Genomic DNA, 25,093 nt, shown 5'->3' on the forward strand with positions numbered 1-25,093 from the left:
TGGCTATGTGCGTATATCTGTCAATGGAGTTATGCCTTTGAAAAGGCATAATTTAGTAGAAAAACATTGCCAATCTTACCTTTCAGTTAACTCTTCCTGTGGGAAGCCTAGCTGGTCAGATCAAGCACCTATAACCTAGATATTATCATTTACATAATGGTGTTGTAACCTAATTAACAAAATACCGAGGTAGGTTTGTTAAAATAGTAACAACCAAATGTTATGACCGTACAAGGAATCAAAGTAGTGCAAAAAAACTCCAAATAAACAATTCAGCATCAAGCAAATACTACATATCAGAGGCTTGAGAAATAAAGAATTTAAGAGGAGAAAGAGAAAGATGTGAAAAATTTCTGGTCCTCTCTGTTGTCCAAAGAAGACCAATACAAGGCAGACACAAGTTGGATTAAACTCAAAACAAAAAGCTTGTGTATCAGTGACATAATGAATTACGGAATGGTTGTGTCAAGGAAGGTGACTGAAATATTAGCTTTCTGTAGAATTAAGAAGTGAGGAATCTGGAGAAAATCCATAATTATTGGCTCAAATATTACTTAGTGTGCAGGAATTACTATCAAACACTTTACCAGTTTCCTTCATGATGAATACCTGATCCCAGCTTTCTTAACATAAAGAATCACATATTTATTACCAAAAGATGAGGATGCCAGTTAGCCTTCCTAATATAGACCAGTTATGTGTCTATGTATTTTATAAGAAGCATTCACATTCACTATTCCTGAAAAAATATATAAACACTTAGAAGAAAACATACTGGCTGAAGAGCAAAAGAGGTGTACCAAAAGTTCCCAGGGGAGTAAGAGCAATTCCTCATCAATTCAGTGGTTATTGAATAAGCTATCCAAAAATGTCATAATATTTACACCAACTTCGTTGATTATGACAAAGCCCTTGACTCAGTTCTACACGCATGGCTTAGGGTATATACCACAAATGAATAAAGAGGTTCCACGCATAGAATGTTAGAATAAGCTGATGTCCTCATGGACAGTAAATGATTTAAAACACACCATCAACACAATAACATCAAGAACAATTGTTATAAAAGGTTGTATTTTCCAAGAGGTCAATTTAAGCCTGCTAAAATTCTGCCTAGCCTTAAACCTTAGTATCATCCCTCAGCAAAACTGAGGAAAGAGAAAGTTGTGTCAGAACCTTGTATTGATCACTTGATGTGACTCAACAGGTTAAAAATTTGCATAAGTACTTTTAGGACAAACAGATACTTTACAATAAAGGTGGTTAACTCCATATGCCATTGAATTTGTCAGCTGTGAGCAGAAGTGATTTAGCTCTGGGTGGAGCCTATAAAAAAGCTAAAACCAAGAGGGGAATCAGAAGGCTCTCCCTGGGTAAAATCCACATGAACTCAACCAACAATTTGTCAGTAAAGCAGAATCAAACAAGTGACTGAGTTATGTAGATTTTGTTTATAGAAATGAGTTTATGATAGTGATTCAGAAGCAGATTATTTCCACCATAAATCACAGGCAAGTTATCTGTTGTGTGACCCTGGGCAAGTCACCCTCTCTTATCCTCAGTTTTCTCATCTATAAAGTGAGTATAATATAAACACCTACCTCTTCGGGTTGTTGTGAGAATCAAATAAGAATATATATGTTAAGTACTTTGCAAAGCAATATTAGGCATTGTTATTGTCCCAGTTTTTTAGTTATATCTCCAGTTGATTGATCTATTCTTTCTCTGTTGTTGAAAATGTTTAGAATTATTAACTTTTCCCTAAGGACTACTTTGGCTGCATGTTCTCTTGTCGTTAGATTTGATGATATCTTTCTATTGTTTCTTTGATTCATATATTCTTCAGGATTAAATTCTGTCACATAACTCACATAAACTCAGATTCCTTCTCTAGCGCTCTCTCTCTCTCTCTCTCTCTCTCTCTCTCTCCTCTCTCTCTCTCTTTTTGGTGAGGTGATCAGGGTGAAGTGACTTGCCTAGGGTCACACAGCTAGTAAGTGTTCAGTGTCTGAGGCTGAATTTGAACTCAGGTCCTCCTGACTCCAAGGCCAGAGCTCTATTCACTGAGCCACCTAGCTGCCCCTCCAACTCTCTTCTTCATCTTCATCTCACTTGAAGATGCGACCCTTCTCTTTGCCAAGGCAAATCCATCTACATGTATATGTGATCCCACGCAATCCCATTTTCTCCAGAAGACAGCACCCTCTTTCATACCTATATTGTCTCACTAATCTTCAGTCTCTCCCTAGCTACTTCCGTGCTGCCTACAAACACACCTGCATCTTCTCCATCCTTAAAAACCCTCACTTGATCTGTCCCTCCTTGCTAACTGTCATCCCTTTTCTTGACTAAACTTGAAAAGGCCGTCCATAGCTGTGGCCTCCATTTCTTTCCTCTCACTTTAATAATTATCTGCCTTCTGGCTTCTAGCCTCATTCAACTGAAATTGCTCTCTCCCCAAAAATGCCCTGATTTCTTAATTGTGAAATCAAATTCTCTTTCCTCAGTCCTCATCTTTCTTTATTTGTCTCTAGCCTTTGAGACTTGATCACCCACCTCTGGGTATTCTCTTTTGTGTGAGTTCTACTTCTACCTGTCTGACCACTCATTCGTAGTCTCCTTTGCTTGATATTCATTCAAGTCCCTCCCACTAACCGCATGTGTCCTCCAGCTGAATGGAGAGTTGACTGTAGCAAGAAGACCAACCAGAAGGCTATTGTAATAATCCACAGGTGGCATGATAAAGGGCTACACCAGGGTAGTGGCAGTGTCAGAGGGGAGAAGGGGACATATATGAGAGATGTACCAAGTTAGGAATGACAGGACTTGACGTTTGATTGGTCATGCGGTATGAAAGAGAGTGAGCAATCAAAGGTGACACCTGAGTTTTGAGCCTCAATGACTGGGAGAATGGGGCTGCCCAGGACAATGGTAGGGAAGCTTTGCAGGGACAGGGTGTTTTGGGGGAAAAGATAATGAGTTCAGTTTTAGGCGTGTTGAGTTTTAGATGACTCTGAGACAGATAGTTCAAGATGTCTAATAGATAGTCGGAGATGAGAGACTGTGGGTCAGCAGAGAGGTTAGGGCTGCATAAGTAGATTTGAGAATCATCAGCATAAAGATGATAATTGAATCTGTGGGAGTTGGTGAGATCACCAAGTGAAAAACAGTGGGCCCTGGACAGACTCCTGTGGGACATCCCACGTTAGCATGTATTACCTGGATGAAGACCCTACAAAGTAGAGTGAGAAGTATTGGTCAAATAGGTAGGAAGAGAACCAGAAGGGAGTAGTAGTGTCACAAAAACCTAGATAGGAGAATATCCAGGTGAAGAGGGTAACTAACAGTGTCAGAGACTCCAGGGAGGTCAAGAAAGATGAAGATTGAAAAGGCTGTAAGATTTGACAATTAAAAGATTTTTGGTTACTTTGGAGAAAACAATTTCATTTGAATGTTGAGGTGAGAAGTCAGGCTATAGAAAGTTAAGAGGAGAGTGAGAGGAAAGGACATGGTAGCACCTGTGGTAGACAGCATTGTAAAGAAGTTGAGGCCCAAAAGGCAGGAGAGATATGGGGTAATGATAACTAGTAGGGATGGATGGATGGAGTGTGGGTTTTTTGAGAATAGGACAGCCATGGGCACCTAGGCAGCAGGGAAAGCTATCACTAAACAGGGAGACTTTGAAGATACATGAAAGAGTGGGAATGATAGAGGGAGCATCCTGCTAGAGAAAATGGGAATAATTGCACATGTAGAGGGGTTTTGCCTGGACAAGAAGAAGGGTCACTTCTTCATATGAGACAGGTGAAAGAGGAGATAGTAACAGAAGGCATCAGGGTGATAAGATGAGGAAGAAGGGAGAGGAGGAAGTTTTTGACAAAAGGCTTCATTTTTTTCAGTAAAACATGAGGCAAGGTCTTCAGCTGAGTAGTGAGGGTAGGAGGAGCCATGAGAGGTTTGAGGAGGATTGAAATGGTTTGGTGAGTAGTAAGTAGCATAGTTGAGTTAATTAGGGAGGGTATTGTACTTTATTGATTACAATTTTATTGTGTTGTGGTCAGTAAAGAATGTGTTTAATGTTTCTTCTTTTCTGCATTTGTTAAGAGGTGTTTTATGCTGTGACTCATAATCAGTTTTTGTAACTATGAAGCATATAACTGAGAAATCTGAATATTCTTTTCTATTTCTATTCAATAATTGCCAGAGATCTATTATATCTGACTTAAGTAAAATTCTATTCAAGTCTTTAACATCTTGTTTATCTTTTTGTTAGACTTATTTGGGGTATAAAAGGGGCACATTGATATCCCTAATAATTATACTTTTACTTTCTGTTTTTCCCAATAGTTCAGTTAACTTTTCATTTCCCAATAATTCAGTTAACTTAGATTCCATGCTATTTGTTCCATACATTAATATATATGTATGTATGTATGTATGTATGTATGTATTTATATGAAATATTGATAGCATTTCCTTATCTATGATACCCTTAAGCATATTTTCCTTGCTCATCTCTTTTAACCATGACAATTTTTACTGTTATCTTTTCTGAGATTGCTTTCTATGCCAGCTTTTTTTAAATTCACCTGAAGCAGAATAGATTCTACTAGAGCCCTACTCTTTAGCTTTCTGTGATTTTTTTTGTGTTTTAAGTGGTTTTTTTTTAAATAGCATATTATTTGATTATGCTTTCTAATCTGTTCTGCTACTGTCCCGTATTTTAAAGTATGGAAATTTAAGGGAAAAAATTAAAATTATGTGGGAATAGGATGAGGTACATGTCATTCTTGTTGTCATATCTGCTACTGAATTTGCCCCAAAGATGGTTTCTATAAATTCACAGAAGATGAGCTTGCATCCCAGTACTTTCATTCAGTTTTTTTAAATCAACTATTTTATTTATATGTATAATAGTTCACCAAATATTAAATATAATTAAAGAGCAATATTAGTTCTAATAGTCCTGAGTCCATTCCTGTCTGAAGTCCATTCAATAGAATAAATGAGAATGAAACAACACCTCACACCATCTGAAAGTTTTCAGTGTGCTTTTATCACAGCAACCCTGTGGGTCTAAATAGTGCAAATATTATTATTCCTGTTTTATATATGAGAAAACTGAGTTAAGTGACCTGCCTAGAGCAGTTCAAAACCAGGTCTTCCAATTCCGAGTTTAACACTATTTCCTGTATACTTGCTTTGAAAGAAATGGGAGCTATCCATTTGTCTATAGCTTTTAGGTTCAAGGGTTTTGGAATTTGAAACAGTCTTGCAAGAAGATGGTGGCTTTGTTTGGTAAAAACTTGTTTGGCTTCTTAAATATTCTTGTTCCTAATTCTTGGTATTTTCTTGGCTGACTTATGCCATGAATAGTTTCTCCTTTTGAATGTTAGCAAATTGCTTTCAAATTCCTTACGCCTAAAAATGACAGGTATGTTCCTTGGCTCTAGGAAGTTGTTGGGGTTTTTTTTAATTTAAATGAACTGTGTCTATAAAGTACCAGCTTCTAAAATGATGATTCTCATATGGTTTAAAGGTATTTTGCTTTAGTCATAAGGAAGAACAATGGCACTACATTTAATACTACCTGAGAACAGAAATGAGCTCTATATTGAGCTTTTGGGAGCTGTAAAGAAATAAAATTTGAAAGTTCACTTCTAATAGCAATTCCAAATCCAGACATCCTTCCATACAGGTTGAGGTTCTTAGCAGAGATATGTGATTTCATACTTCTACAATGAAATGGCAGTCAAAACACTAAATTTCAAAATAATACATGGAAATTCTGATCTTAACCTAATTTTAGTTGATTTATAGAATGTCATATACTGAAATAATGAGAAAAATATGATTTGAGTTAATGAATCCTTTTTTTTTTCCTGTCAGGTTTGCAGATTTTATCAGAGGCATGTTGAAGCTAATCCTTCTGTTACTGTTTTCTGGAGCTACACTCTCATCCACTTGGTTCACTCTGACCTGCTTGAACAGCATTACTCACCTGCCTCTAACTACAGGTACACATAGAATCTTTTAGGACTCTGGACAAGTTTTTCCTGTTTCATGTTATAATATGTACCTGGGGACTGTGCAGTGATTTCTGCTGTCATGTAGATAATTTTTGATCATGTAAAACTTGAAAAGGATAGTATAATGCCCTTGGGTAATCCTCACATTGTCATCTTATCTAAAAGAGCTCAAAGACCAAGTTTAGTTTTCACCCAGAATCTGAAACTATTTTTTTCAGTAAGGATTTTGAATTAGGAAAGTGGTAGGTAGCTGACTTATTTACATCAGGAAATGTCTCTATGTAGGAATCATAAGAGAAAATAGATGGGTAAATAGAACATTTATTAATAATAATAACAGCTGTTATTTATGTAAGTGTGTTAAGGGTTTGCAATGAATTTTTCAAATAATATTTCATTTTATCCTCACAACCTGAGAAATAGTTGCTATTGTTATTCGCATTTTACAGATGAGGAAATGAGTCATATAGCAGTTAAGTAACTTACTCAAGGTCACATAGCTAGTAAATATCTGAGGCCAGATTTGAACTTGGGTCTTCCTGAATCCTGGTCCCACATTCTATCTACTGTGCCATCTACCTACCTTACTCTATGCCAGGCACTATGCTAAGTGCTGGAGATACAAATGTAAGCAAACAAGACAGTCCCTGCCCTCTAGGAGCTTATATTCTAATGGAGTAAGACAATCCATAAAGGGAAATTGGAAAAGGGGCGAGAGAGAAAGGGTACCCACGGGGAGGCAATGAGGCAGATGAGGAGAAAGAGTATTTCCAAGCAAATCCAGTTGTGTGGATGGAGTGAAGCATACGTGACTAGGGTCTTTCCTAAAATGGTGGTCCCGGAGAAGGAGTCACTTGCACCATACAAAATCCCTGTTCTACTTAAGCCTATGTACTATTCTATGACCTTGTTGATAAACACCAGCAATCTACATTTGAGAATTCATGCTTCATCTTTGTATTATACCAGGCGTTAAATTTCCTTGGATCTAGAATATGACATGGCATACTACTTAGGGATTTTTTGGACCAGACCTGTGATTTCATTTATATAGCATACTTCTGATAAATCAATACAGATGGGCACCTCTTCTTCAATTTCATTCTTAGAGATTTGCCTCGGGCCCTCAGAAATTAAATGATTTTGTCACACAGCCAGTTGGAGAGTTAGCATTTGAATTCAAGTCCTCCTAACCCTGAGGTTGGTGCTCTGGCTACTAAACTCTACTCTCGGTTTACTTTTACAAGATTGTTTGGTGTAAACAGAACCCAGGAGGTTTTAAAATAAATACCTTTCAGCTAAATTCTGTTCTGAAAACTGACTTTTTGTGCATTTCATTTTACTTCCCATCTAAAAGAAACTCCAAAATTTTGATTAGTCAAAAATTATTGCCTCAACAGTTCAAAGCAGAACTTTGTGCAAGTTCTTAATTGTTTGCTGAGCTGAGCTGCACTGCAGTTGTTGACTATTAATAGGAAACATTTATAAGCATCCTTTTTTTGTTTTGAAGTTTTAAAATTTTTCTGATCTTAGACAGTGGAACAGAGAAACCAGTTATAAGGTTGACAGGGTGGTCTTCTGAATAGAAAGAAGTAAATGGATGCCAGAGTTATTGGAATTGAATTGGACAGGACGCAGCAACTGGTTAGATGTGAAAGGATGAGGGAGAAGGAAGAGACAAGCATGACTCTGAAGTATCAAACCTGGGATATGGGGATGGAATAGGCAGGGAGGCTGTGCAGAACAGAGGAAAGTGTGCCGCATGTGAAGCATCTGGACCTGAGTGTGAATCTTGGCTCTGATACTTACTATCTGTGTGATTTTTGATAACACTCTGAGCCTTGGTTTTCTCATCTGTAAAACTGAGGAAGTTGGACTGATCTCTACAGCATCTCCTAGCTCTGGATTTATGACAGATGATCCTAAATTTGGAGAAGTGGATTTAGTCAGAAATATGATAAGTTCTGTTTCAGATGTGTTAAAATTCAGGGGCTGATTGAAGAGATTGTGTGGTGTAATAATAACAACAACAACAAGAGAATGCTAGATGTGGAGCAAAAATGTCTAGATTTGAATACTGGTTCTGCCACTTACTGTGTGCATTTTGAAAGTCTCTGGAGCTCTCTGGGCCTCTGTTCCCTCATCTTTAAAAGTGAGCGGGTTGTCACATCCAGTCTTAGACACTTGACGCTTACTAGCTATATGACTTTGGGCAAGTCACTTACCCCCGATTGCCTCACCAAAAAGAAAAAAAAAATGAGAGCATTGGACAAGATGATCTCTGAGATACTTCTTGGGTCTGTATCCATGTTCCTAAGACATAGCCAGGTAAGGATGTGCAGCAGGCACTTAGCAATACAGGACTGGAATTCTAGAGAGAATTTGTATAGATTTGAGGCATCAGCATAGAGACTATTGAATCCACCGGTAGAAATAAGATCAACGAGAGAGAGAGTGTAGCAGAGAAAGACCTCCTGAAAAGCTTTAGAGAAAACCCATGGTTGGGGGGCAAGAAGTAAGTGATGACCCAATGAAGACTAATAAAGAAAGGTCAGACAGGTAAGAGGGAGAACCAAAATAGAGCAGTGTCACAACAGTGTCACTTGCAGTTCTGGCTTCTGAGCTGTCATCAAACAAAACTGCTCTTTTCCAAGTTAGCAGTGATCTCGTAATTGTCAAGTTTGATGGCCTTTTCTGAGACCTCATCCTTCTCCGCCTCTCTTTTGCATTTGATACTGAATATTCTGTCTTTAGGTGTTCCTGGCCCCTCCTCTCTTGGTCTGCCTCTTATGTGTCTGGCTTCTCTTCTCCATCTCCTTTTTCAGGTTTATCCAAGTTATACCCCTCAGCTTTGGGTGTTTCCCAGGCTTCTGTCCTAGGCCATCTTCTCCATCTACACTTCTCTTTCTCACTTACAGGTCTCTGTGTTCAGCCCAAGTCTCTCTTCTTATGTTCAGTTCTACACCTCCAGTTGCCTGTTGGACACTTCAAATTAGGTGTCCTCAAGACGTCTCAAACTCATTATATCCAAACTGGACCAATCTTTCCCTCGATACCCTTTTCCAAACTTGTGCCACTACCCTTCCTATCTCCCAGATATGTAACCTTCATGTTGTCCTTGACTCCTTACTCTCCCTCACCCCAGGTAATCACTTGTCAGATCTTGGCATATCTTACCTTCACATTTCTTACATCTGACCCATTAAACAGCTACAGCCTTAGTTCAGACCCTCAGCACCTCTCCCATAGACTATTGCGCCAGCCTCATAATTGGCCTCCCTGCATCGAGTCTCTCTTCATTCCGGTCAATACTCCACATTGCTGCCAAAATGATTTTTCTAGTGCATACCTGGCCATGTCATAATTCTCCCCAATCAAGTCTAGTGACTTCTATCTCTAGAATACAATATAAACTCTTCCCATTTAGCTTTTAAAATTCTCTGCGACATGACCCCAAGTGATCATTCCAGGCTCCCTCTCCCCCCACCTGCTCCCAGCTGTGCAGTACAGCCAAATTGACCGTCCCTGTTCCTCCTCTCACACGTGGTCCTCTAACTCTCATCTTCATGTCTTCGTACTGGCTCTCCTCCATGCCTGGAATACATTCCCTCTTTACTTCTGTCTCCTAGAAGTCATCTTCTTTCTTCGAGAGGCAGCTGGAAGACTGTACTGATTCTCCTTCCCCTCAGCTGCTAATGCTTTCCCACCCAAACTGTTCCAATGTTTATATTTATTTGTATTTTTATTTTTGTATTTATTCTCTTCATATTTATACATGTAGCTATTGTCTCTCCTTCATTAGAATATAAGCTACTTGAAAGAAAGGATTGTTTAATTTTGTGTTTTTAATCCTAGCACCTGGCACGGTGCTTAGCACATGGTAAACGCTTAATAAATGCTTATCAAAACATTGTAAAAATAAATGATTTGAGGTGCATTCAGAAGATATCCTGCCGCGATATTAGGGGGACGGAGAGGAGGGAGCTGAGTCAGACTGTCAGAGATTATGTTGACATCCTGAGAATGAAGTTGAACCAAGGCTGTGTTTATACAAAACAAATGAATTGGAAGTGATACTTTTTTTATTGTCAGTGTACCAGTGACTTATGAACTATGAAATTCAGTGCAATCACACTGAAGTTATGTAACCTTTAAACATATACCAGATTTTGTTCAAATCTGTTAAAAATTATATTGGAATATATATACATATATATATGCATGTGTGTATACATATATATGTGTGTATATATATATTATACACACACACACACACACACACACACACACATATCTCTCTCACCTTTTTTTATTCAACCACAAATCAAAGTTAAGGACTATCTTAAGGTCTACTTGAATAGCACCCCAAATTTTACTTAAGTTCAAATCTATTCAGTAATTTTTAAGTCTAGGAATATAGCCAAGAGTAAAACAGTAGTTATCCTTTAATCGGCAGCCATCAGAGTCCTGCAAGGTCAAGAAAATGTCTTTTTTAAGCTCTAAAGGTGACTGCTACTTTTAGTCCTTGGAGTTTTTTTGGCTAGTTTGAAGAGTCTGTTATGAGTATTGAAGAGTGTGTGTGTGTGTATGTGTGTGTGTGTGTGTGTGTGTGTGTGTGTGTGTGTGTGTGTGTGTGTGTGTGTGTGTGTGAAACTCACTGGCACCAACTGTTACTATCCTCAAGGAGCTTACCTTCTCTTTAGGGAAAATAATGTATGCAGGTAAGTAAATACAAAGTATGTGTAAAACACAAAGTAATTTCCATGGGTAAGGACAGTATAGAGAAATGGATAGAGAGCTAGCCTGGGAACCGGGAGGACTTGGGTTTGGGTCCTGCCCCCAGCACATAGGCACATACGTACTACTTATGTGCCATTCTAAAGATGCCCCAGGCATCTTTAAGACTATAGGTTGTAGAATGTTTTAGTAGAGACTGAGGTTAATCGAGCCTTTAGTCCCTCCTTCATAGGATAATTGTTGGATCTGAATAGGATAATCTGTATAATGCCCTTTGAAAGCCTTACATCTCTCTATATAAGTGACAACTATTGTTACTATTTTGTCATGGATAGCAATCTGACTCAGAGAAAGGGTGGAGATAAACTTCTCTATAAAGAAGTGCTCCCAGTGTGGTGAAGAAGCCTCTCAAACTCTGGAACTAGTTTTGCTGAATGTTTTTACCAGTGATCTGGACATGACAATGCCATGTGAATCTCCAGGTCTGTTTAAGTAACAGTGCTCTCCAGATGAAAAAATGCTGAGCTGACAGGTATGAACCTCAAAGCTGGATGAGTTGAGCAGAAAAGTGACATGTAAATCTCATTATGGGCATATTTAAGGAAAAATAATCCAAAGTCAATTTATAGAAAGATCAGTCAGTCAACAAGCATTGGCTCAGTGCCTCCAATGTGCCAGGCACTCAGTGAGGTGCTGAGGATAGGATTCCAAAGAATGAAACGATCCTTATTCTCAGGAAACTCACATTGTAGTGGGCCAACAAGAAGTCCCCATAAATATGTATACACACACACGCAGAATGAAGAAGAAATATAAATCAATACCAAATACTGATGAGTACCAGCGTCATTGATTGATTCACTCATTCAGGAAGCATTTATTAATTTCTATGTTAGACTTTGTGCTAGGTGCAGGAGATTTAAAGACAAAAATGAAAAGCCATCCTGTCCTGAAGTTTACATTCAATTGGAAGAAAATCGCACGTACACAGATAAGTAAATACAAAGTAATTTCTAGGGGTGAATGGGAGAGGATGGAGAGTACTCTCTCACTAAGAGAGAAAAGAGAGCCCAGGATAGTCTTGGGAGAGACCCACAGCTAGGGACCAGGAATTGGATGATCAGCAGTGTCACCCGCTAGAGGGAGTTCAAGGAAAATGAGGGCTGAGATCATTGGTAATGTTGAAGTGTACTGTTTCACATCTACAATGAGGTCAGAATGTTTGACCCAGAGACCCCTCTGCTAGGCATATACCCAAAGGGATCTGTATTAAAAAGAAAGCTCTTATACAGACCAAAATATTTATACTACCACTTTTTGTAGTAACAAAGAACTGGAAGCAAAGTGGTACCCATTGATTGGGGAATGGCCACACAAGTTGTGCATAAATAGAATGGACAATTGCTGTGGTGTAAGAAAGGATGGATACAAAAAATAAGAGAGGTATAGGAAGACTGGTGCAAAGTAAGCAGAACTAGCAGAACAAATATACATAATGACTGTGAGGGAATTAATTTTTGATCCTGTGTTTTATATTTGATTTTATACTGTGACAATACTCTGTCAAATTGAAGCCCCTTCTCTGAGGTTTGAATGGAGAAGCTTATGTGTGCTAAAGTTTAGCCTACCCCATTCTGAATAGAAATACCAAGGATACAATTGCTGCTAGTTAAAGAAAAATGCTGTTCTTAATGTTCTCACAAAATACCGTTTCAACATTTCCTCCAAGGTTTGTGGGGTGTCAGTAAGAAGGTAGGACAACCTGACCTTGTCCCATCTTTAACAATTAAGTGGGTCTTGTCTAATTCCCCATTTATCAGTAAATCTGCCCTTATCAGGGACCTCAGGATGTAGTTAGGACCTGTTAATTTACCATGGTATTCCTTAGAGATAGGGAGAGGTGGTCTTTATAGCATGTGGGGGCTAGGCCTGCTTCCTTTGATGAAGCCAGTAATGGTCTTTCACCTCTGTGAACTAACCAATTAGATGATTGCAGTTCTGTTTTGTTCTATGCTTATAAAAATGTGTTGCACCCTCACTTTGGGGTCTTAGCCTTTATTATCAGGTCACATGTCTCTCATAATAAATGATATCTAGTGTGGAGATTCGCCCCAGTTTACCTCTTTTGTTAAATTCTAATCAAGACAAATTCAACAACGTAAATGCAAAGAAAATGTTGCTTTCAGGTTTTAAAAAACGCCATTGTGGTGTAGTCTTCAATTTAACTACCTAAAAGTAGTCACGATAGGGGTAGGTTTAAATTAAATCAAATCATTGTTTCAATAATACTTAAAATCACCCATTAAATTCAATTGAATCAATACTGCTGTGATACAAAACTTTCAGAAAGACACTAGGACTGAAGAGTCCCAGAAGAGTAAAAGCTGAAGCTAAGCATATCTTTGGTATAGAGAATCAGGAGGATCTGAGTTCAGATCCTCCCTCAAACACTACTCTAACTGGGGGACCCTAGGTAAGTGACTTAACTGATTTCAGCCTCAGTCACCTCATCTGTAAGATGGGGATAATAATAGCACTTACCTCACAGGGTTGCTGTGAGGATCAAATGAGATAATATTTGTAGAGTGCTTTGTAATCCTTAGATTCATATGTAAATGTTAGCTCTTATTAATGTTAAATGATCTCTTTCAGATTAAGTAATAATAATTTTCATTATCAATTATTATCCTTTTTATATAAACTTGGGAGTTTACAAAGTGATTTTCCTCACAGTATGGTGAGGTAGATAAAACAAGTATCTCCTTTTTACAGATAAGGAAATTAAGATACAGAGAAGTAGTGACTTATCCAGTGACAAGCCTCTGGTGGCCCAGTAGAGGGAGGGACTGAGAGAAAGAGAAACAGAGAGATCATGTGATGAACTTAGATTCAGGAAGACTTGAGCAGAAATCCAGCCTCACTGGCTTCCTGGCCATGTCCCTGGGCAAGTCTTTCCCTCACAGCTTCGTCTTCCTTCTCTGTAAAATGGGGATAATGACAGCATCTACCACACAGGGTTGTGGTGAAGACCCAGTGAGACAATACTTGGAAGGTGCCTTTTGCAGACTTTAAAGTGCTATAGAAATGTTAGCTATCATCGTCATTGTCTTGCGTGACGTTAAGTAGATGAGTTTGGATTGGAACCCAGGTCTTCTGACTCTAGGCCCCGTTGTCTTTTGTCTTACACTGATCCTTGGACTGCTTGTCTTTAACTTTCATAAATGATTCTCTGGGAACTCCTTTAGACTGGAAACCTAATAGAGCTCATGAGTATATTGAAACTTATTGTAAAACCTTTCTTTAAAGATCACTTGAACCCAAATACTATATACTTAGAAGCTTATCATTCCATAAGTGGCATCTTTAAGCTTTTAACATGTTTTAACTTACTGCCTTTTTCATAGAGGATTTGAATTTTAAGAAACTCCATTAAACTATTTTTTTCCCCCCAAGAAACCTCTGTTATACCAATTTGAGAACAAGAATGCAGTTTGGGACAGAATCAAAAGACTACAGAAATGAGGATAGAATCTTAAATAAAACAAAGACTGAAATAAAGTAGGAGATTTGGTGTAGAAGGGGTAGACTTACAAAGGACCACCAAATTGCTAGATTCATCTGTGAATAGAAACGTATCTATTTTGGGTCTGTTTCATGGTTAAGTCATTCCTGAGAGGCGTTGTCTCAATTTAGTCACCTGGGAGAATGGCTGAGCCTGGGCTTCTTGTGTTCTGAGAGCTTTCAGTAAATATTAGTTATTGTTAATGAAAGCCATAATAGACTACCTTTTATTATTCAGCACTAACTAGATGTAGGGAAACCCAAGACACATTTTAATGTGGCTTGATGAAAATCAACAAATCTGTTGCTGATAGTCTTTCTGCCTCTGTAATGTCCACAGGCAATCCCTATGTCATGAGACTCATGTAAAAACCAGGTTTATTACAAGAGAAATGAGCATTCACGTAGAACCCAAAGAGTTCACAGTCCTTAGAGAGGTTTGCATAGTTATGAGAGTACAACAAAAGGAGGGGGAGAAAACAGGAAGAGGCGTGGCAAGGGAGGAAAAGGTACAGTACAGGTGGGGGAAAAGAACAAAACCACTCCCAAAGAGGAGGAGCAAGGTGATGGCAAAAAGCATTCTTTTCCTTTGGGAACCAGTAGATAATTAAAATAGGAGGGTCTGCTTATCTGCAAAGGGCTACATAAGCATTTTTCCTAGCCTGGCACAGTCTGACTGGCGCGTGTCTTGCCTCTCATGGGCACACAGGGAATCCAGCTTGGGGTGCAAACAACAAATTATGTCGGCTGGTGGGGCTTCATCCTTGACAATTCAGGGCCTCCTGCATGCTCTGGGTCCAGTGTTTCTGGAAAATTTAGCTACTCAGAAAGACGAAGTTCAGGGGACCCCTTAACAGCTCTTAACAGTAAGAAGCTGTTTTAATTCCTTTTAAGCAACAGACATTTTGTAGAAGAGAGCTTACTAATTACTTTTTTACTGTTCCTGGCAAATTCATATTTCCTTTAACCAAGAATAATTTTCATTGTGATCAGGAAAGTATCTAAAGCATTTTTTCCCTTCTTTTTTCATGGCAAATTGATGGCTTCTGCTATATCTTAAAAGGATATATGTGGAAAATATATGCGACTCATAACTACTGACATGAGAAATTAGTTAAAATTCAGTAATACCATTTCATCATGCCATCAAAGAAATCTAATTTAAGCACTGTGTATCTACTCCTGCTGCTGACAGTTTTAAATTCTCAGTGCTAGAATTGCTTTGCAGGGCATCATCCAGGCTTGTGTGTTAGTGCCATTAACCAAAGTTTTTTTCCCATGGGGGATAAATGTTGCCAATTTCAAAATCTAGATGTTTATATCTTAGATAGAAAGTTATTGATAAAAGGTATTTACTGTACTTGAGAAGTTGAATAAAATGGTCAGATTTATCTGCTCATATTAAAAATGCTGTTTTAAAATGCTAATGCTTTAGAATTGAAGTTCCCAAAACAAAATTATTTGTCTGCTTTTAACAAACAGAATAGCATACAAATCAGCTATTTTGAGAAGATTACTAGGGTGTTACAGGGTAGGTTTATAACTGTCTAGGCATTAGTATAAAAGAAAAAGGCCTGGAAGAGGTTACAGTTGACCACCTGCTAAATATGGATCAGAGTTAGAATTGTACTACAGAACTATTTGATATATGTTCCTACTGGGATGGTTTAGTGTTGGACATGTAAAGACTAGAAAGTGATACTCCATTACATTGTGCTTCCATTGAGCAGTTTTGATAAATGACACTTTCCAAAAGATGTGGAGAAACTGGAGAGAATTCAGAGAAAAATGACAAATATAAGGCAAGAAACAGGAAGTGATATGAATAAAGTTTAAAGGAACTAATGTTGTTTAACTTTAAGAAGAAATTTCTTGTCTCTAAGTCCAGTATATGAATGACTTTTTCTAGAGTAAGGTACTTACTTGTTACTCATATCCATGAATAAATAAACAAGAGAAGATGAGCTTAAGAGGAGAAATTGTAATAGGACTTAGGAAACAATTTTTTAACTATCAAGGTGATGAAACACTGGAATAAATACCGTTCCTGGAGATTGTTGAGAAAAGAATTGAGTCTTCAAGCAGAAAGTGCTATTTAAATGCAAAAGGAAAGCTAGACCAGATGAACTGTCAGCATCTCTTCCAGCCCTATTATTCTGTGATTTAATAATAAATTATCTTTTCAGGGGTTGTAAATGTTGCTTTGGGGCATGAAAAATATGAATAAGTTCAGACTCATTAATTCTGATTTCACAATCAGTCTTTAACTCCATGTCTACTAACACTGAGGATTATTAGCTGTGCTTCATTTCTATAAGATAATTAATTTGCTTTCTAGGGATAAGAACCTGTAAACATAATTATCTATCTTTCCAAGACTAAACTATGGCAACAAAGAAGATCAGCAAAAGGGTGCAAGCAAATTATTATTAAACGTAACACAAAATAACAGGAATAATTTTCTACCAAAATATCTGCATCATTTTCTGCAAGCTTCATTTTATATACTACTTATTTTATTAATATGAACTAGTTTCTAGTAAAGAACAAAACATCTGGTTTTCAAAATAAAGAAAATGTAGGGCTTCAGGATATTGATATACAAATGCAAATGTATATCAACATTATGAAAACCCATGGGAAGAAATGTGCGAGTGTTTTTTGGTTCCTTTTACTCTTAGCATCTCTTAATTGTCCAAGTTCCCTTTAAAAACTACTTTTATTGCAATGTCAAATTTACCTTAAATAATTTGGAAATTTTTTTTGGTAAATCCAGTTTAATCATTTCCACTAATGTTCATAATTTTATCACAAGAAGTGAGTCAATGCATAAAGAAATTAAAGTTTATCCAATATATTATATTATTATATATAGTATATTAATATGAATATCCCCTTGAAGGAAATTCTTTAATTATAATCAGTAAAATAATTTGTAATGAAATGTGTTACGTTATTTCACATTGTCTGTGGTTTCCTACGAAAATTTTAAGCCACCTGCTCTGCTACTTCTGCAGTTGTAATTATTTTTTTTAGGTACATCGAACAAAGCCCTTCTTTATGTATGATTTTTTTAGCATTTCATTTTTCTTTTTTGATTAATGAAGATCTGTTTTCTCTCCTCTTTCCACCCCTTGCCAGTGTCATATTGAAATAAAGAATAGCAAAACACTTGTAGCTTATAGTTATTATTAAGAATAATGAATATTTTAGGACACAAGGAGGGAGACCAGGTTCAGTCATTCTTCCAGAGGACTAAGAGTTAAGACAATGCCTATTTGTCTCTGTTCATAGGTGAGTCTAACAATTTGGTGGTCATTTATAGGTCTACACCTTCTCACCAAATCTCCTATTGCAGAATAGTCTTTGTCTTATTTAAAGTTCTGTCTTCACTTTTGTAGTCTTTTGATTCTGTTCCAAAGTGCATTCTTGCTTATAGTAATATTGTATGCTCAAGTAAAACAAATTTCTGTACTGGCTATGTCCGTGTGTGTGTGTCTGTCTGTCTGTCTTATTCTGCACCCTGTGTTCATCATTCCTCCATTGGGAGATAGACTTTGTTATTGCTCTTCTAGAATTGGGATGTGGCACTGCATTGATCAGAGTTCTTAAGTCTTTCAGTGTTGTTAGTATTTACAATGCTGTTGATATGGTATAAATTGTTTTCTTGGTTCTGTTCACTCTGCATTAGTTCATGAAAGTCTTGCTGGATTTCCCTGAAGTTATCACTTTATATGTAGTGTTTTTAGAAGTGGGATGCATACTGGATTAGGAGATCTGAAATCTAGTCTTGGCTCTGCTACTAACACACTTGACCACCCTGAGCCAGTCATTTGTCCCCTTTGTGAGTCAATTTCTTCATTTGTTCAATTGGAATAGCAAGGCTGTTCTGCTAGCCTGACAGGATTAATGCAGTAATCAGATGAGATAATGGATATCAAATCAACAAACACTTATTAAGCCCTTACTATCTGTACCAGGCACTGTGCCAAGTGCTGGATTACAAATGGAAGCAGAAAGAAAGATAGTCCCTGCCCTCAAGGAGCATACATTCTAATAGAGGAGAAAACAAGACATAAAAGGAAGCTGAAAAGTGGGGAAGGAAGAGAGATGAAGATATCTGGCCATGGGGACATGATTAGAGAAAGTCCAGAGGAGGGTCAAGAGTAAAGCCTAAAGAAGAATGAAGGGTAGGGTGCAACTACATTTAAAAGTTGAAAACATTTTACTAGTATAACATTATAGTATTATTAATTTTTAAAATCTTGAGAACTTCAAATAATGTATGGCCCAGTGGAGTGAATTTTTATTCTTGTCAAGCAAGTTTAAATTTTTTTCATTTATTTCTCAATTTCTGTGATTTGTAAGAAGTGAAGGACCTTAGAACTCATCAGTCTTAATATTTCTAATCTAAAAATGAGGAAATCTAAATGTAAAGAGGTTAAGGGATGTACGCAGAGCCACTCAGTTAACAATCAGCAGAGCCAAGATTCAAATCTAGGCCCTCTGACTCTGGTCTTGCACACAACTATTTTCATTACTAGTTTAGAAACTGGTCTATCATTGAGTTAGAAATACTATAGAGGTAGAGAGGGGAATTGTTCTTTTAGATTCTAATTCATTTATCTGAATTCTTTACATTTTGAGTAATAAACCAGTAAAATATCATTCTCTTCTCTGAGAATGGAATTCTGCTAGGCTCTTTTGTATCATTCTCCAGTTTAGGAGAAGGAAGCACATGGAAGGTGACTCCATCTCACATTGTCTCTCTCTATGTCCCCATTTTCTTCCCATCTTTATTAATCACTGCCATTACCTCTCTCTTTGTGCTATGTTCCTGTCTCCCAGCATTTCTTTGAAAAGGACTTTTCCTCTAACTTATCATCTCCAAAACTCACTTTTCTCTAAAAGTTTTTATTTAAATCAACAACAGTGACCACCCCTAAAGTTCTGTTTCATTGCCTCATTTTGGGATGAAGGTGTCTCTGGAGTCTCAAAGGCTATGACAAGAGAGCACAAAGCTCTGGAAGGTCTTGTCAGTCTGGAAAGGCTTCAAGCACAGGCTTAGACAGTCTTCACTAAGTGTGAGCAGGCTCATCACCAGGGAATTGATCATCGTGTGATGATTGGTGAAACCGTCAGGAAAGGTACTAAGGGTTGGCATTTGGCTTAAGGGAACAGAGTGGCCACACTGATGAAATTGTGAATCCTTGAAGTAACTAAATGGAGAGAAAGTGTTGAAAATAACAGAACAACAAGGTAAAATTATAAAATTACAAGACGCTTGAAGAACTCTTCTTAGTCTTCATACAAATAGAGATAGATAATACCCTGACTGATTCATTTTCCCCTTAGTTCTTTTCACCAGTCAGCCCTTTACCTTCCTGGCAACCTGATCCCCTTAAGGGTCCTGCTTTCCCTTTCTATAAGGATCTTTTCTATGTTGGACTCAACAAGTGGACAGTTAGTTTTTCCTTCATGATCTCCAGTGAAGGGAAAACCCTCCCCCTCTGAATGCAGCCTGTTCCACTTTTAGGTAACATTAATTTTTAAGATGTTTTTACTTATATCAAACCTAAGTAATGCTTTTCTGCAGCTTCTATCCATTAATGCTACTTCTGTCTTCTGGAAATGCATAAAACATGTCTAATCCTTCTTGGCAGCCCTTCACATACTTGGAGAAAACTATCCTCTCCTTTTCCTTCCTCCCTCCCCAAGTCTTAGACTAAGCAACCCCACTTTTCTTCAGCTGATATTCATATGGCATGAACTCAAGAGGCTTCGCTGTCTTGGTTGCCCTGCTCTGGGCACACTTCAATTTGTTCATGCCCATCTTAAAATATAATGCCCAGAACTGAACCTGAATACTTCCCTGTAATTTTACACACTGTGTCTTTTTGAAAACATCGTTTCTATTAACTTTCTTAACTGGAATCATACAGTTGACTTACTGAGCTCATTGTCTAATAAAAGGTCCGTATCTTTTTATAGCAGTTTCTTCCCCCATCTTATGCTTGTGAAGTTGGCCTTTTTTGAAACCAAATGTAAGAAAGACTTTAAATTTGTTCCTAAACAGGACAAGGTTTCTGGAGCACTTAGTTGACATTGTGCCAATGATGACTGCACTTTAAGTAACTGGCTGGTTGTCTAACCCACATCTCTCAAGAATAACATGAGTTAGATATGTTGTCCTAAAATTTAGGTTAATTATCCATAGCATTCACCTGATCTGCCATTCTTGTACCTGGGTAAAAGAAAAAAAGAAATGGAATTTTAAAAAACAATTTATACTTATTGTTATTAATGAAAATGAAAATACTGTTACGAGTTGATGGCATTTCACTAAGTTTCAAAGAGCACTATTAAATAATATCTATACAAGTCAATATCCATAACTACTGTCCAGTTAAAGAGATGAGCCAAGTGGAGATGTATAAGCCACGTTATTACTCCTGAGCCTTAGGATCTTTAGCCCTCAGGCATAGGGAAGACCATACAATTTAAGTCAAAGATTGTAGTTGAGTGGTCAAATTTCCCTTTGTTGCCCACTCCTATTATAGTCTCAGTAGGGGAATGAGTAGCCACAAAAACAGTGTTAGTCCAGACAACCTGTTAAAATAGTTAGATGGGGAGTCTTTGGAAACTAACCAAAAGTCACTTCATGTTCACTCCATGTTAAGCCTGTGTCTGGCATGTATAATGATCCCTGGGTGAGTGAGAACGGGAGGATTCTATCCCCCTTTGTATTCTGGACAGCCAGATGGGCACATTCGTGAGTCGGTAGTGCTGAGTAACATGATATATGAAAGCATAATAGAATACAACATTTGCTACCTAACAGGAAATGTGAGAACACAATTGGATGTAGAAACTTGCTGCTGCTCAAGAAAGGAATTCAGTAGAAAAAGCAATACCATCCATTGTTCTGAGCAAAGATTCACTAAGCACTTGTCCAGGTCTAGGTGCTAATATATCCATCCCCAACCTAAGTACATGACATTGCACATACCCCAAATGTAGATATTACCCATAGATATTATTGCTGTCTTAGGTCCTTTTCTCTCCTTTAGTGAGCTCATATACTCCTGTGGATCTTCCTTCAGATGTCACCTTTGACAGAAATGAATGATTTTGTGTTCCTGTGGGTTTTTTTTTAAATTAACTAGTATTGGAGTTTAAATAATTAGTATCACTTTACTATTCTAATAGCATATGTATTTTTTGTCACAATATGGGTTTAATAGGCTTTTGTGGCTGCCCTGGGAGTCTACCCATCATTTATGACATTGAAATTCAGAAAGTATTTCCTGTAGAAACAAAGATCTGACTTGAGGAACTCTTGGAACGCAGTGTGTTCATAAGTTGGAGACTCCCTGTATTGTAATTTTATCTGTAGTAGTCATATATTACCAGAAATTCAATGGCTCTTTGGCCCTTGGGAACCATATCAACTTGTCTCCTCACATAAATAATTTTCATGGTTCCTTGTATGCTTCATAGATTTACCCTTTGGTTTAATTTTTTCCTTCAGTTTCAAAGCAGATATAAATTTTGTATATCCCTTTTTGCTATAGTAATACACCAAAAGAGAACTTAATCTTTTAAATTATATTCTGGTGATTAAATTCATGTTGCACTTTGACACAGCAGCTCTAAAAGGGAGAAAATAATGGTGACACTGATAACTGCTGGCTGCAAAATCTTTTCCCACCTGCCCCACAAAACAGGGGTAAAGAAGAGGGCTGACAGATGAGTGATGTTTTTTATATCCTTGTCAGCCACTTTAGCCAGAGCTGGTCCTTAAGAAACAACCCTCAGGTGATCTCTCTGATGTAACCTGCTGCTTCTATCATAAAACTAATCTGTTTGTATTTTTGTTTTAGTGACATTATATGCCTCCTGTATTCTGCTGGGAGTATTCCTGAATAGCAGCGTTCCCATCTTCTTTGAACTTTTTGTGGAAACTGTCTACCCCGTTCCAGAAGGAATTACTTGTGGAGTTGTTACCTTCTTAAGTAACATGTTTATGGGAGTGCTTTTATTTTTTCTTACATTTTATCATACAGGTAAGAAAGGAGTCTTTGTTTCACTATCAAAATATATTCTAAGGACATTATATAGTAATAACGTATGGGATTTTATATGCTGAATTCTCGTTGATATCAGTTACCTTTCACGAATCTTTCACATGCTAATGACAAAAGTGACACCCTCATTTGTTGTGTCCATTGCCTAACACAGATTCTTCTACATAGTAGGTACTTGTTAAATGTTTTTTTGTTTTGTGCTTTTTGGTGAGGCAGTTGGGGTTAAGTGACTTGCCCAGGGTCACACAACTAGTAAGTGTCAAGTGTCTGAGGCCGGATTTGAACTCAGGTCCTTCCGACTCCAAGGCCAGAGATGCCCCTACTTGCCGTGTTAAATATTTCTTAATAGATGAATGAATCTGTAGGCATTCTAAAACTTTTGGAGGAATCTTGAAATGTACATATATTTTATATCTATATATGAATATTCTGTGTAGTATTTGTATACATGAATATAGTAGATAGATAGAACATTAAGTAAGTACAGGTTTGTGCACGTGCATTTCAACTTGATTATGTGGAGGGCAGTTACTTTAGGCATCATTCAAAAGACTTGAAGGCATTCCGATTTAAACCCTGATCAGGATAATTCACATCCTCTGCAGTGATTAGAAATCCCTGCTCCAGTCATTGATCCATTTCATATTTACACATTTACTAGGAGTGGGGTAGAAAGAATCCTGGTAGTAACATGTGTGACTGTGGTCAGTTCACATAAACATCTCTGGACTCAGTTTTCTCATCTGTAAAATCACGGAGATCCTCCATGATCCTCTGCAATCTTGTCATTTTAGGGACATTTGATTTTGGAACATTTTAAGTTATTTTCTGTTAAATTTAAAGCACTCAATTCTCTCTGATTCTGTTGAATAAAGCGCTTGTACAAGAGACTACATACAAATTATAGAATATTTAAGTTGGAAAGGATATTTAAGATCATGAAATCCAACCTCTTTTTTATAGGCTACGAAACTGAGGCCCAAATATGTGAAGTGATTTGCCCAAAGTTGCATACTTAGTCAGTGGCAGAGTTGGGTCCAGAACTTATATCTCCTGACTCTTATCATTATAATGACCTCTCTCTTATTCTTGTGCCTTATCTACATGCCTAAAAAAAGCACCCTAAGATAATAGGTACAAACAATGGATATAAAAATCATAATTCAGTTGATATTTCTAATATAACCAATGGCTCATATCACAGTTATTATGGAATATACACATAAATTTGAAAATTCCCTGATTGGGATTCTCTAAATAGCATTCTCTAAACAAATGATGAGCATTGACTTATCTAATATGCTAGCTTTATTTTCCTACCTTCCCTTACCGTATGACTTTTCCTGTTCTCTCACCCAGGAGATCCAAATGACAATTTGGTATGGACTGGGTAAGAGCTGTGATTTTCTCTTGCTTAAGGATTTTGGCAAATATAATACAGTGTTTTGCTACATGGGCTTTTGTTGGAGGAGAGGATGGGGAAATCTAGTCAGGACCTAGGCTATTTTCATTGTAGGGAAATCCTAATGAGAAGACTCCTTCCATCAATGAAGATTGGCAAATGTTCCACAACTTATATCTTAGAGAGTTGTCTGGGGCCCTGAGGGGTTAAACGACTTGACCCATGTCACATGATTAATAGAGTCAGGACTTGAACCTAAGTCTGCCTGACCCTGAGGAAAACTATCTAACCCCTGTGCCACATTTCCTTAATGAAGGCTAAAATGATAAATTATTTGATTTTGCCTTTGTGTCCTCAGTGCTTAGTACAGTGCTTTGAATATAGTAATTACTAATTAAATGCTTGTTAACTGATTGATTTTACATCAAAAATAAGTAAATTCATTTCCAAGATGTTTTGTTTTGTGGTTCTTTTTGTCTTTTGTATCATTTGGTGTTACTTAAATTAGACCTAAATAGTTTGTATTGATAGTATCCTATGTGAAAAATGCCTGAACACATATTTTGATTAATAGTTTCCAGTATATCAGTTAACAAGCATTTATTAAATATTTTACCATGTGCCAGGCAGTGTGCTAAGGATATAAAGAAAGGTAAAAATATAATCCCTGCCCTCAAAGAGCTCACATTCTAATGAGGGGAGGGGGTAATATGAAAACAGCTACAAACATAAAAGATGTATAAAATATAGGTGAGAGGTAATATATTCAGATGTCATCTTTACAAAATGTAGAACTATTTCAATTGTGCTGACTGACAATAACGAAGTGACAAATAAGTTGCAGTGAGAAAATTAATTCAGGTTTCTGCCATTAGATTTAAATTTGTATTCAGTGTAAAGCTAATTTTAATTGAATTAAAAACTACTATACAAATTCATTTTATGGTTAAACTTTATGTATTTCATGCCATATAACTATTGAAGTGCAAAAATTGAAGTAGAAATCTTAAGGAATCAATATTTTTGTCAATACAGTAAATAAAACAACACAAAAATTAGTGTTGTAGTTGTTCCTGTTCTTTGAGAAAAATAAAATCAGAGATATAACATTTTCTATAAATACTCATCTTACTAAAGAATAAAAGCAGCATTATTCTTGAGCTCATGGAAAGATTGATCATTGCACATTTAAGAAACCAAAGTATTAAAATTAAAATGAGGACGCTTATCAACTTTATTTTGTATTTTTTTTTAATGTAGCATTATCCCTAAGTACA

At 37.1% G+C, this 25,093-nt stretch overlaps 1 protein-coding gene across 1 annotated transcript in view; it reads left to right on the forward strand.

Moving 5' to 3' along the window:
- SLC49A4 (solute carrier family 49 member 4) overlaps window positions 1-25,093 on the forward strand; it is a 122,634-nt gene that overhangs the window by 79,102 nt on the left and 18,439 nt on the right. Inside the window, exons 7-8 of the mRNA XM_020985954.2 lie at window positions 5,890-6,017; window positions 22,211-22,393. Of these exons, the coding sequence (XP_020841613.1) occupies window positions 5,890-6,017; window positions 22,211-22,393 (311 nt within the window). The remainder of the gene's footprint in view (window positions 1-5,889; window positions 6,018-22,210; window positions 22,394-25,093) is intronic.

Source organism: Phascolarctos cinereus, unplaced genomic scaffold, assembly GCF_003287225.1.
Source record: "Phascolarctos cinereus isolate Bilbo 61053 unplaced genomic scaffold, phaCin_HiC Scaffold_726;HRSCAF=1367, whole genome shotgun sequence".
Classification (NCBI taxonomy): Eukaryota; Metazoa; Chordata; class Mammalia; order Diprotodontia; family Phascolarctidae; genus Phascolarctos; species Phascolarctos cinereus.